The sequence below is a fragment of the Oncorhynchus kisutch genome, linkage group LG7 (assembly GCF_002021735.2).
Source record: "Oncorhynchus kisutch isolate 150728-3 linkage group LG7, Okis_V2, whole genome shotgun sequence".
NCBI classification, from domain to species: domain Eukaryota; kingdom Metazoa; phylum Chordata; class Actinopteri; order Salmoniformes; family Salmonidae; genus Oncorhynchus; species Oncorhynchus kisutch.
Window position 1 is genome coordinate 16,347,054 of NC_034180.2, and position 15,272 is coordinate 16,362,325.

Consider the following 15,272-nt stretch of genomic DNA (forward strand, 5'->3'; position numbering starts at 1 on the left):
ACTTATTATTGATATCTACATAGAGCATTGATGTGAATCACACTGCTGCTCTCTCATTTAGCAGTTTGCCTTACGGATTGTGGTTGTTGTGGATGGCGTTTCACAAATCGAAATGTGTATTTGAACCCAATAATGATTGAATTCAAGAAGTTTAAACTGCCTATCAATCATTGTTTTTAAACTCATTTTATATATATATATATATACAGTTGAAGTCGAAAGTTTACATACACTTAGGTTGGAGTCATTAAAACTTGTTTTTCATCCACTCCACAAATTTCCATAGGCCTAATGGATACATGCTCAAACTTGCAAACGTTTGATAGACTTAAAGGGGCAATCCATTTTGGAATTGATAAAGTATGTATACTGTATATATATATTTCAACACTCCACAATTGTCTTATTGACAAACTATAGTTTTGGCAAGTCCGTTAGGACATCTACTTTGTGCATGACACAAGTAATTTTTCCAACAATTGTTTACAGACAGATCATTTCACTTCTAATTCACTGTATCACAATTCCAGTGGGTCAGAAGTGTACATACACTAAGTTGACTGTGCCTTTAAACAACTTGGAAAATTCCAGAAAATGATGTCACCTCAGTGCCTCTTTGCTTGACAATCAAAAGAAATCAGCCAAGACCTCAGGAAAAAAATTGGAGATCTCAACAAGTCTGGTTCATCCTTGGGAGTAATTTCCAAACGCCTGAAGGTACCACGTTCATCTGTACAAACAATAGTACGCAACTATAAACACCATGGGACCATGCAGCCATCATACCGCTCAGGAAGGAGACAAGTTCTGTCTCTTAGAGATTAACGTACTTTGGTGCGAAAAGTGCAAATCAGTCCCAGAACAACAGCAAAGGACCTTGTTAAGATGCTGGAGGAAACAAGTACAAAAGTATCTATATCCACGATAAAACGAGTCCTAGTCCTCGACATAACCTGAAAGGCCGCTCAGCAAGGAAGAAGTCACTGCTCCAAAACCGCCATAAAAAGCCAGACTATGGTTTGCAACTGCACATGGGGACAAAGATCGTACTTTTTGGAGAAATGTCCTCTGGTCTGATGAAACAAAAATACAACTGTTTGGCCATAATGGCCATCGTTATGTTAGGAGGAAAAAGGGGGAGGCTTGCAAGTCGAAGAACACCATCCCAACCGTGAAGCACGGGGGTGGCAGCATCGTGTTGTGGGGGTGCTTTGCTGCAGGAGGGACTGGTGCACTTCACAAAATAGATGGCATCATGAGGGAGGAATATTACATGGATATATTGAAGCAACATCTCAAGACATCAGTCAGGAATTTAAAGCTTGGTCGCAAATGGGTCTTCCAAATGGACAATGACCGCAAGCATACTTCCAAACTTGTGGAAAAATGGCTGAAGGACAACATAGTCAAGGTAGTCAAGTGGCCATCACAAAGCCCTGACCTCAATCCTATAGAACATTTTTGGACAGAACGAAAAAGCGTGTGCGAGCAAGGAGGCCTACAAACCTAACTCAGTTACACCAGCTCTGTCAGGAGGAATAGGCCAAAATTCACCCAACTTATTGTGGGAAGCTTATGGAAGGCTACCTGAAATGTTTGACCCAAGTTAAACAATGTAAATGCAATGCTACCAATTGCTAATTGAGTGTGTGTAAACTTCTGACCCACTGGGAATGTGATGAAATAATTAAAAGCTTAAATAAATCATTCTCTCTACTATTATTCTGACAGTCTAAAAAATTAAGTGGTGATCCTAACTGACCTAAGACAGGGAATTTCAACCAGGATTAAATGTCAGGAATTGTGAAAAACTGAGTTTAAATGTATTTGGCTAAGGTGTATTTAAACTTCTGACTTCAACAGTATATCCCCAGGTATCACCTGTTATTAATGAAAGAGTCTGGAGCAACTCTGGGATTCACAACATGTCCACTCTTCCAGGTTTCTGGTTGTAGATTGTGAGTGTGATGTCAGTCAGGGAGAGTAAACCCACCTGAATGACCCTACATCATCACTGTGAAGAGGGTGATTACACATAATCAAGTAATGGCACAGCCACAGTTTAAAACCACTATCATTTTCACCAGAACCTCTATATTTACCACTTCAAATAAGCATAGTCTTTATGAAATATCAATAGCCTCTGATTTCGTATACAGTATGCATGTTAGCACAAAGGTGAGTATATGGTATATGTTTTATTCTTTTGCATAGGATTGAAGAGAATAGCAAGTATAAAATGACCAGTGAAACCATAAGCTGATGTGTAAAACATACAGTAGGACTGATCTTTTTGAACCTCACACTGATCCCTCTGATTCTTCCGAGCCAATCACTGTCTCGGTATTCTGTTTGTAGTCAGTGGATCAAACGTGTTACGGTAGCCATGTCTTTCTTAACGCCCAATTCAATGAGCCTCTCTATGGCTAGCCAGCCCCATGTTAGCAGAGTGTGCCCTGAAGCAGGAGAGACAGGTAGTAAATCCCTGGTGATAGACATGGACCAGACAACATGCTTCTCTGACCATGGCCCAGCACACAGAGGTGTCAGAGAGGCGGATCTGGACTAAGGACCCAGGACTCCTAAGGCTCTGCTAGGGGTTGGAGTAGTTCTACATCAGCTAGACACTGAGGTGGACACTCAACTCTCACGTGGCAGTAAGTGAAGAACATTCACTAAGTTCTGGTCTAAATTAAAACAGATAGGCCACAATTACAGTAATTATCCACTTAAGTTAATAATAGGTTTTAATGTTTATGCACCTTAGGTAAGAATAGAATGTTGATAAATCAGAAGCGTACTTATTTAACCCTATTGTTTGGAATTATTATGGATCGTTGCCGACATATGCTTTTCTATATGAATATAAATAAGAAAGCATACTTATTTAACTCTATAATTTGGCATTACGATAGACTGTGTCCCACATATGATTTTCGATATGAATCAGGAAGCATACTTATTTAAAGGTCCAATGCAGTCATTTTGATCTCAGTATGAAATCATTTCTGGGAATCAATTACGTACCTTATTGTGATTGTTTTCAATTGAAATGGTCAAAAATGAACAAAAATAGCTTCTTAGCAAAGAGCAATTTCTCAATCAAGAATTTTCCTAGGACTGCCTGGGAGTGGTCTGGGTGTGGAGGGGAAAACAGAAAATGAGATGGTAATGGCAGAGAGGTTTGGAACTCTCTTTCATATTGGTCTAGTTATCGTCTGGTGATGTCACCTGGCAGTTCAAAACTCCAGCCCACCTAAACAGGCTGAAACTTCAGGGTACTAAAAGGGTATTATCATTTTCACAGTTTCACAATATTATTTCAACCTCATAGTATGGAAATATATATAACCCCAAAATGTGGCATTATGATAGATCGTTTCCACCTTATGCTTTTCTCTAGGGTTCTCCTTCCAAGTAGAATATGAACACACTCCCAGCTTTCTGTAGCTTCCTCTGCACTACACAAGGGAATCAAGCACCAGCTTCAGACACACTGTTATAGGTGAAATCTGTCAGTGTCCTCTTCCTCCTCTGCTGTCTACAGTGCTGTCTGTTTTTACAAGATAAGAGCGCCTGTGTCTCTCTTCCGAGTGCTTCTCAGGCATTCGCTAGTTACTTTCTATCTCACTCCGGGAAGGGATATTTTACCCTCATGCCAATATTAATGTTCCATTTGACATTCCACACTTTTATGATGCAATGATTTGCGTCCACAAGAATAATATCTCACTGTACACCACTCTGTAGCTGAATGACATTCACATGATTATTAAACGTGTGGGTCAAAATGCCTTCGCAATGAAGTTCAGCTCCTGGTGAAATTACAGATGATAAAGAAACCCACTGTGCACAGATGCCAATTCAATGTCTATTCCACATTGGATTGAAACAACGTTGATTCAACCAGTGTGTGCCCAGTGGGAACTATGTTGTAACCAAGGAGTCTTGCTACGGAGATTACCTTAGTTTATTGAGATCCTCATTTTTAAAGCGTTCATGAGATACATTCAGTTTGCATATAACTTCAGGAAAACATACATAATAAGAGTCTTGTGGAATTCCTCTCTATTTCTGTCTAGCTGTAAAACTAAAGGCTGTGGGAATCAAAATTCCTTCACGTTTTATCTTGAATGTATTAACTTATTTTTCAATCAATTACGGTATAATACATAATTATGGGCCAATTTCATTCCTATAATCCTACAGCCCTTGGTTGAACTGGCTCCTATACTTCTCTAACCTTACTCAACCGTTGATGTCTTACTCTACCTGACCCCAGCTTGCCGTATATTGTTTTTCTACTTTCCCTAAATGCAACTTACTTTAAGCATGCATCAACATCTTGCAGTACAACCAAAAAAAGATTAACCCATTCTCAGACAGTATGTTCTCTCTCTGACATATACCCAGACTGCACGCCGGGTCCATGTCTTAAGACTAACATAAACAGATATATTTGTCATCCAAAAACACATGACAGAGGGAAAGTCGCCACCCGACTGCCCCTCTCGACTGTGTCTGTTTTCTAGTGTGTGCATCTGGTTGTAGTGTGTGCAAATTTAAATGGCTTTGTTCTATCATCTTATATGGACATTTATTATTTGATAGTTTATCCGTTCGTATTTTTGTATAGAAACATTCAAATTGATATATGACCATTTTGTTATGATTTCGATTTTTTGGATTACATAGTTGGATTACGTAGTTTCGGTTAAACATTCGTTTTGACCACTGAATATTTGGAATCACAGTTTTGTAGAATACATTTGAATTTTTTACTTCTTTTTGGGGGATTTGGAACTACTTCAGCGAATGGACTGTGTGCTTTAGACCACTGCTTTTCTTTTAATAAGCCAAGCATGAAAGACAAAACATATAGCAATCCTCCAGTTAAACCTCCATTTTGTCAAAACCAAGTCCATTAAAGTTGACACAATATTTGGTGAAGCGGTTCCAGATTCACATGATATCTTCCTTGGTTTTCAGATATTTTTTAGAGCTATTTTGATAAACAATTAAACTTTTTTTATTGAATGATGAATTACTTAAAAAACAAAACTGCATGGCTAAGAAGTTGCAGTTTAGGGTTTGTCAGACTGTCAGTGTTATTAGAGTTATGTTCTTCTCTGTAGATGGGCATGTATATGCTCATTGTTTGTATATCCCCATCCCTTCCTTACAGCCAAAAGCTCTAATGCCGCCCGACCGCTTCGTACTGCCTTTACATGGACATGGCAACTGACTTACACTATCACCCTCATCATCCTCATCTCCTCTGTAGTATGTTCATAGGCCCCTCCCCCTTGTCACTCCCCTCCCCTCCCCCTCTTTAGCGATGTTAAAATATGGACAGTCATCCATCCATTCTAAACTAAAGAACAAATACAAACTAAGCAAAAACTTAAAATGAATAGAATGTAGATATTTATTGAGAAGTCTATTAAAGCAAAAACTTATAGATGTACAGTTTTTTGTAAAAACTGGATTATTTATCGAAGATTTTAAAAAAGAAGAAAAAAAAGAATTATGGTGAAGTTTATTTTTCATGTTATGTGGTGTGGATGTATGTGTTGTTGCCTCCCTGTACCATCATGTCTAAAGATAAATTATTAAACAAGAAGTCCAATTGCTAAATGATTTTTTAATCTATACAAAACTATACTCAGCCAAGAACATTCTTACACAACTTTCTTTTGTAAACTTTTTTTCTTCATGCCAAAATCATGCGGGCAATTTGTTGATGTAAGTTGACAAGGACTATGTGGTATGCTTTCTTCCTTGAATAATGTTTTAGTGGGCTGTTATGATGTTTATAACTGACTTGCGTTGTTTAACGTTTGCTTGGTAGAATATGTAGCTTATCTTTATATAATAGATCTAACTGTGCTCTTAGCTTGTGAATGTTTAACGTAATAGTGTTTGCCGTATCTTGTGAGTGATATACAATATAATCGTATGTTTGGCTTGATTTTTTTGTTGTTGATTTGTTTGCATCAATGTGTAGGGCTTTGTAATAAGATATACACAACTGTATACACAAACCTTGATGGCAGTGGAATTTGGCAGCTACAACGACACCCTGAATGTTCACCATATGCCTTTTGAGAAACAGACCATCTACACTCTCCTTTTATACAACACGAAACTCAGCATGTGATGGGGGGATACTACCATATTTTCTCCCAAAATCCTTTTTAATCCTTTAGAAAAAAGATGGGATTAGTTACCTCATATGTTGGCCTCCTCTTTCTCTCTCTCTCTCTCTCTCTCACTCTCACTCTCTCTCTCTCACACACACACACACACACACACCCACACACAGGCACTCACAATTAATGCACATTTTTTTGTCGGCATCCTCCCCTTAAATTAGCTTTGTCATCTTTTGCACAATTCTTCCGTAAGTGCCGGCAAGATGTGTGAATTTGCAAGTCTAATTCCAACCTCTCGGTTCCCAGTGCAGCCTTAATCACTACATAAGCTCTTTATTGCTCCTGTGTAGTTTTTGTTAGGTTTTTAATGAGCTACTTAGTTTGAAGCTGGGAACAATTTTGCTGGGAGAAAAATAATTTGCCTGGCTTACTTTATAGCTAGAACAATGCTCTCTGAAGTGCAGAGAGAGGGCTAGAGACAGAGAAAGAGAGTCTGAGCTATTCTGTTAGATGTAGAAGTGTACTATCAGGGTCAATGAGAAAACATAATGAACAGATTTTTGTCTTTTAATCGGCTGGATGATCATTTGTTTACGTTAACTCATTACTTATAGTTAATTAGTGGGCATATGAAAGGACCTGTTGTTTCTTAATTATTCAATATGGATACTCACATGGCATTTGTGTATTTTTGAAGAAACTGTAAAGCGCTATTGAACCCTTGTTTAACGCGTAATTGATTTTGGTACCATTTTCATTCAAGGCCTCTTTTGCTGGAGTGGAAAAAATGAGAGTTATCGAAAAAATGTCTCTTGAATTGAATTGTGCGAGTAACTTTATTAAGTAAACCTCCAGTGATGCATGCTACCATACATCACATTGTGAATTGATCACAAAGTTATGTTGCAGATGCACACAAATACTCACGCATGTATGCCACAGACACCGAACACAAATCACACAAGGGTACATGACACATGCACAGATATGCAATTAGAGGGTGAACATTCAGCTGCCGTTGGTTTGCCCTGAGGTCCTGCCATTATGGAAGCTGTATAGAGCCATTCAAAAGGCGAGAGGCTGGGGCCGACTGGGGAGCCAGATCCTTCCATGGGGGTGACACTGTATATTCATTTAGCCAGCTTGGACATGTGGTTCTGTCCTTCACACGTATCTTATTGTAGAATTGTAAATATACTGAACAAAAATATAAGCATGCAACAATTTCAAAGTTTTACTTTGTTACAGTTCATATAAGGAAATAACTCAATTGAAATACGTTCATTGGGCGCTAATTTATGGATTTCACGTGACTGGGACTACAGATATGCATCTGTTGGTCACAGATACCTTAAAACAAATGTAGGGGCGTGGATCAGAAAAGCAGGCAGTATCTGGTGTGACCACCATTTGCATCATGCAGCACGACAGATCTCCTTCAATATAGTTGATCAAGTTGTTGATTGTGGCCTGTGGAATGTTCTCCCACTCCTCTTCAATGGCTGTGCGAAGTTGCTGCATATGGGGACTGGAACACACTGATCCAGAGCATCCCAAACATGCTAAATGAGTGACATGTCTGGTGTGTATGCAGGCCATGGAAGAACTGGGACATTTTCAGCTTCCAGGAATTGTGTACAGATCCTTGCGACATGGGGAATGCATTATCATGCTGAAACATGAGGTGATGGCGGCGGATGAACGGCACGACATTGGGCTTCAGGATCTCGTCATGCTATCTCTGTGAATCAAATTGCCATCGATAAAATGCAATTGTGTTTATTTTCCGTAGCTTATACCTGCCCATACTATAACCCCACCGTCACCATGGGGCATTATGTTTACAACGTTGATCAGCAAACCGCTCGCCCACATGATGCCATGCATGTTGTCTGCGGTTGTAAGGCCGGTTGGACACACTGCCAAATTCTCTAAAATGACGTTGGAGGTGTCATATGGTCGAGAAATGAACATTAACTCATCTGGCAACAGCTCTGGTGGACATTCCTGCAATTGCACACTCCCTCAAAACTTGGGACATCTGCACATTTTAGAGTGATATTTTATTGTCCCCAGCACAAGGTGCACTTATGTAATGATCATGCTGTCAGGTGGAGGGATTATCTTGTCAAAGGAGAAATGCTCACTAACAGGGGTGGAAACTAATTTGAGAGAAATAAGCTTTTTGTGCGAATGGAACATTTCAGGGATCTTTTATTTCAGCTTGCATTTATATTTTTGTTCAGTGTATTTCAGCAACTTGTTTTTAATATAATAGGAATATTGTTAATATACATTAGCTACATGAAAACTTCAGTGTCAGATTTGAGAGGATATTATTTAACAGGTAAACCCACATTATGTTGGCCCTATTAGTTATGTACTCTTAAGTGCTTTCTTTGATTACACGTTAGGTCTGGCTCACCCTCACACCTGAAGCCTTTTGATGCACAACCTTTTTAGTTGACCCTTTTTTCCGTTTTGTGGCATTTTTGTTCTTATTTAAAGCTGTAGGTACAGTAAGTACAGTGTATGTACCTGTTTATTTAGTTTATTTTGTTTTGTAAAGTGTCGTGTTGTTTTTATTGACCTCTTTTCCGTTTTGGATGAATGTGATAGATGCGTGTAGTTGCCATGACGTTCTTACTGCTCTCTAACATGTCTTTTCTCTGTCTCTACCTCTAGGAGGTGAATTAGTGATCCCAGTACTCTTAGAGGAACCGTTAGTGCTGCCCCCTGTAGCTACTCGTGCACCCTCCATCCCCCTTCCCCCAACCCTCCGCCCACCCCTCACCATTATTGAGACCACCAAAGAGTCCCTGTCCACGGCCACTGAGGCGGGGGTACCTTGCTTGTCGGATCGAGGCAGCGATGATTGTGATGATGATGATGATGATGGCTTGGTGATATCGGGGTATGGCTCAGGGGAAGCGTTCAACTCTAACCTGCCCCCTACTGATGATGAAGATTTTTACACCACCTTCTCCTTGGTAACAGATAAGACCTTGTCCACGTCGGCCTTTGAAGGTGGCTACAAAGTTCATGTGCCCAAGTGGGAAACCAAGGACTTTAGCTCTAACAAACCGTCCTCAGAACGCGGTAGGACTACCACTACCGCTGCGCTGCCGCTAGCCCCCGACCAGAGCCGCTACACCTCCACCGCAACCCTGCACCACACGCCACCCGCCAAGCTGCCTGCCGGCAAAATGAATAACCGCGAGCTAAAACCCCAGCCTGACGTAGTGTTGCTCCCGTTGCCCACACTACCCTATGAGGTAGACAGCACCAAGCAGAGGGCTCCTGTAATAACCTCCCCCATGTTCCGTAATGTACCCACAGCCCTGCCCACCCAGCCCGGCGTCAACCGAGTCCCGGGACCCCCGGAAGTGTCCCGCCAGTCTAGCAGCACCACCGGGATGGTCGTCGGGATAGTGGCGGCCGCCGCCCTGTGCATCCTCATCCTCCTGTACGCCATGTATAAGTACAGGAACAGGGACGAGGGCTCCTACCAGGTGGATGAGAGCAGGAATTACATCACCAACTCGGCCACGCAGAGCAATGGAGCCGTCATGAAGGACAAACAGCAGAGCGCAAAAGGCAGCAAAGTAAAACAGAAAAACAAGGACAAGGAGTATTACGTGTGAGTGACGGACGTTGCGAGATAAAAAAACGAGAGAGAAAGCGAGAAAGGGAAAGAAATATATAGAACTTTATTTAACAGTTTACCTTCAAAGGAGCTGCGACGACGAAAGATGGTAAAAATGGAACTGTTACTTCATGCTGTGCAGAGTGGTTGAACTATGACATGTTCTGTAATATAAAGCACACTTACTATTGTAAGCATACCGAGAAGGCTAATAGCAACTTTAGTGACCTTACTCTTCTATCTGGTCGGAGACGTAATCAGTGTAGAACTACTTCACGGCTACTGCATCATTATCCTTAAGTGACTTTTAGAGCTATGTGATCCTTAACGTAAATTCTAGTTTTTTTTTTTTGTAAACCTGTACAAAATGAAGATATTCATATATCTTGACCATTTCCAGCATGTAAGCGACATGTAGTGCTTAACAAGAGTGAGTGGGTCAGGATAAAAATGATCATTGTAAAGTCAATGAAAAAAATTGACTCCTGTCGTAAAAAGATATGACTAATTTGTATTGTTTATACATTATAAACGTGTGGTGTCTTAAAACGTTTAAAAAAAACAAGTACTACTTTATGTATCAAATGAAACCAAGTGAGCTCAAATGGCTAAGGATAGATCTCTTAGGATCTCTTCAGATCTCATAATTCTGTCATCTGATCTCGACCTGATTACTCTCATTGTGTGACGGACGGACAGAGTGACTCTGACGTAATCGTGGCGAGAAGTGGTTGGTTTTTCTTGTCTCGGTAAAAAGCAACTGATTGTAATGCATGCCCATCCTACTGCGACAGCCAAGTACAGTACAGTACAATATACAGTGTTCAACTTTGCTTGAGCAGTCCAGTTCTCACCAAGGCCAAACGTTATACTACTTCATCATCAGGACTACACAACTCTTTTAATTTTGTTCCCTAAAAACCTAAAGAAAGAAAATGTGATTATCCCTGACGACAAAAAGGACTAATATTGGTTTGCAGCCAGTGCTGGTTGTATCTTTTGCAGGCCTCTGTGTGTTGGTTCATCGCCTCTTGTTCTATTTTCTATGGAGCTGTCCCATTGAGGACAGAATGCAGTACTATAACACTGTTAAAGATGTCTATACAGAAATAAATCTAACGTGAAAAGTGTGAATTCTTGTCACAGTCAACTGTGTCAAACAAACAATTTTGTTTACATATTTTATTACATTATAGCCATTGTACGTTGTAGGTACTAGATGTTGTACATACCATCTAAGTTGTAATTTTCTAGTACTTCTATTGTACAGAATGATCATATGGTTTATCACTGTATTTCATGAAAAAAAATCCATAACTGTTAACTGACATGAAGAAAGACTTTGAAGCATTGAGAACATACACATATTTTGTAAAGAAAGGAGAAAAACTGTTAGGATAGAGATCTAATCGCAGATGTTTTTAAGTCGCATGAATATTTGACCACTTGAAGTGTCAATCAAATACAAGACGCCCAATCTTAAATGTACCAAGGCTTTCTTGTTCTTCTGGGTTATTTTAGTGTTATTTCTATTTTGAAAAAATAAAGAGAAGCTATATTAAAGAAGAGTATAACGGATGGATGCGGAGACGCAGTTCCGACAACCTCCTGAAACCCAGTGTGATTCTTACCTCCAGGTCTGGACACTAACAATCATGTCAAATCATTCGCTTTTCATATTTGTTTTATATATTTTTGAATATAGTTTCCATATATTTTTTGTATTTTTTTCACCCTGATTTATAATTTCCTTTAATGTTAATATGTCCAGATTGTTCATAATCATTGACACTTTGATTTTTCTGTCATCTTTTGTTTCATTTTTTGTTGTTGTTGAGGATTTAGATATCATTTTCTATGAGTTTTCATATTTTTTTCATACTCCCCCCCCCCCCCCCCCCCCCCCCCCAGGAATTGCATTGCAATAAAATGTTCTTCCCAAACGTGTTTTCAAGTCACTGCTTTTGAACTCTCTCGTTTTACCTCTCGAGGCCAAGTGTTAAGCTCATTACTAAATGAGTAAGCTCAATAAATATGTGTGTACATTAGGGCTATGTTAGAGAGTTGGGACAATACATTTTAGGGACCTTCTCCGTTCTTCTCATAAAGCCTCATGTAACCCAAGAGGCCTTAGTCATTTCTGTGTTTATCAATTATAATTTAGTGTACATCTACATTTCCTTTGTCTTAACTGCTGATTTGGGATTTTCAGGATACTACACCATCCCCCACAATGGAGTACACGTGTTACTGTTACAGTAATATTCCTAACCTCATACCATAATATGCTGTTACCCAGGCATAACAAAAGTCAACTTTGAGGGGTATCTTATCTTATACTGGTTGAGTCATTTTGGGTTCCCTTTTAGCTCTTTGTAAACTTTGAAATCAGTCTGCCAGGAAGATTAGCACTTTGTACAGCGATTGATATTTCGAGTGATATTTCCCTAAAGCTATACAGTGCAGCAGCCTTGCTCCCATTTGTTTGTTCGCAGTTATCCCAAACTGGGATTGACGTCCGAGACACTTGATTTACATCCCAGACCTGATGTACGGTGTGTGCCAACAGTGAGAAATACCACTTGCCCTCCACGGGATTCTCAGACAGGAATGGCCTTTTACTGTCTGTCTAGACCACTGCACCGAGAGAGAAAGAGAGAGAGAGAGAGAAAGAGAGTACTCTCAATTTCCTGTCTAAAGCTGATATACAGTATTTTATGACTCCTGGAGTAACTTTATCAGCGAATTGAGACTCAATTGTTCAGAAATGCCTGTTATTCATTCAGTCCTTGGTGTGGGAATGTAACATGACATTATGTTATGTGATGTACTTTTTTCCCTTAATCGCCTCACAGTATTACAGAGTTTAATATTGTGATTGGGTTGGGTTTTTCTCACTGATATCTTTGGTCCTTCCTTTAGAAGTTTCCAACAACATAAACTAGGGATTGATTTGGCACTAGATAGGGGTGACCACTTTCCATGTTACCTTATCCTACCTGATGTCAGTGATGTAAAGTACTTACGTAAAAATACTTTAAAGTACTACTTCAGTAGTTTTTGGGGTATCTGTACTCTACCATTTATATGTTTGACTATATTTACTTCACTACATTCCTAAAGAAAATTATGTATTTTTTTTACACCAAACATTTCCCTTGACACCCAAAAGGACGAGTTACAATTTGAATGCTTAGCAGTACAGGAAAAATGTCAAATTCACACTTATCAAGAGAACGTCCTTGGTCATCCATACTGCCTCTGATCTGGACTCACTAAACATAAATGCTTCCTTTGTAAATTATGTCTGAGTGTTGGAGTTGCCCTTAGCAATCAAAAAAAAGTTAGAAAAAAAGGAATTGTGCTGTCTGATTTGCTAAATATAAGGAATTTGATGTATAGCATTTACTTTTACTTTGTACTTTTACTCAAGTATGACAATTGAGTACCTTTTCCACCACTGTACTTACGTACATTTAAAATCTGATACCTTACACTTTTACTCAAGTAGTAATTTACTGGATTACTTTCACTTTTATTTGAGTCATTTTAAGTTATCTTTACTTTTACTCAAGTATGACAATTGAGTACTTCTTCCATCTCTGTCTGATGTGAACTATCCTGGCTGTAACAACAACAAAGAAAGCATCAAAGTTGGGACAGAGAGACTGATAAACAGCTTCTATCTCCAGGCCATCAGACTGTTAAAGAGACATTACCAGCCGGCCTCTGCCCAGTACCCTGCCCTGAACCTTAGACACTGTCCCTAGCCTGCTACCACACGGTACTCTACCCTTCATCTTAGAGACTGCTGCCCTATGCACATAGAGTCATTGAACATTGGTCATTTTAAAAATGTTTACATACTGTTTTACCCACTTCATATGTATATACTGTATTCTAGTCATGGCTCATACTATATAACTACTGCTGTACACACCTTTTCTATTCACATACTGTCCATACTGTCTATACACACCATTCACATACATATATATTTATTTATATTCCGGACTCCGACATTGCTCATTCTGATATGTCTTAATTTATTGTTCTTTCTTTTAAAACTTTTTTTAATGTATGTACACTGGGCAAAAGGGTTCCATGTCAGGGGATATCTTTACATTACATATTTTTTACATTCTACAGAATGCAGACCATTTCCAATGCATATTTGGGAGTTTTGTGGATTTGTACCATACCCTGACAGTCTGAGTCCAGATGTGTCTTTTAGACATACAGTATATGATATTGGGATTACTCCGCATATCACACGTGGACATTTCCTATGGACTCATTCAATGTCCTGAGATATGTGACATCCTATGTTCTCTCTCCATGTTGACAAATAGTGACTGTATACAACGAATATCTGTGTTTTCTCAGCACATTCAAGATACTAAGCTATATTGATTCCAAATATGCTTCTTATGACTGAGGTTCATATCTGGATCTTGATATGCTTTTTAATATGCTGAACATAAGGACAATTTCTGAGGCATTTCTGAGTTTTCAGCACATGCTCAATAATTTGACAAATATAAAAACATGTTTATTTCATGCACAATTCATTTTTTGGATTCCCTCCGGATATCATACATGGTATGGCCGAATATTGACTCATTAGAAATCCTGAGATAGGCATACGTGGACATCTTATTTTCTCTATATGATGACAAATACTGACAGCGGGTTACTTAGTATATTTTCACAGCACGTACAATGCATATGCTCTTGACTGAGGTTCATATCAGGATCTTGATATGCTAAATAAGGACCATTTCTGGAGCTTATTTGAGTACAATCTCAATCATTTGACAAATATGAAATCCATTTCATTCTTCAGACACTAGCCATTGTATTCTATGCAAGCTATAAGCACTGTAACTGGTAGCCTAGCAACAAGAATCACATCTTTTCAGCTGTGGAGTTCCAACTGTCATTTTTGAATTTTGCACCGCAAATGAGTGTGTATATGTGTGGAGAAACAAAGAAGTGGGAAGCTGTGCAGAAAATACGTCAAAGAAGCTAACTCTAAAGTGAGTAGCTAGTTTGAGAAGTTTTAGTTATCTTATTAACCAGACTCAAGCATGTTAGCTAATTTAGTTAGCAGCCAGTAAGGCTAGCTAGCTAGCTGGGCTTGATACGGGGTAAAAGCTAACTGGTAGCCTAGCCAGCTAACAAATAATCGCCTTCCCTTCAGGGAAAATAATTTTTTCCCCCTATCAAGCCTCAAGGTGACAGCTAACCTTTTGAAACGTTTAGTCGTATTTCGTATTACTGGTTAATATAAGGTATCTTGCTAACAAACTTAGCTATCTAGCTAGCTAACAACTTGGAGCGCTAGCTAGCTTGTTCCAGTTAGTATTGTTGTCATGAATGAAGCAGGTAGAGTAACTATCTTGTGGTATGTTTATGTGAAATGACAATATTTTCTTGCAATATCAACACAATTTTGATAAATGACTTCT

General features: G+C 39.2%; 1 protein-coding gene across 23 annotated transcripts in view; it reads left to right on the forward strand.

The window, feature by feature from the left end:
• nrxn3a (neurexin 3a) overlaps nucleotides 1-11,470 on the forward strand; it is a 426,603-nt gene extending 415,133 nt beyond the window's left edge. For 8 of the 23 annotated variants that reach the window (XM_031828538.1, XM_031828540.1, XM_031828544.1 and 5 more), the window contains one exon: nucleotides 9,495-11,470. In XM_031828538.1, the coding sequence (XP_031684398.1) occupies nucleotides 9,495-9,799 (305 nt within the window). In that variant the 3' untranslated portion in view covers nucleotides 9,800-11,470. Of the gene's footprint in view, nucleotides 1-5,185; nucleotides 5,768-8,840 lie in introns of all 23 variants that reach the window. The other 15 variants (XM_031828536.1, XM_031828532.1, XM_031828534.1 and 12 more) reach the window with 4 other exon arrangements.
• Nucleotides 11,471-15,272: the final 3,802 nt, after the last annotated feature.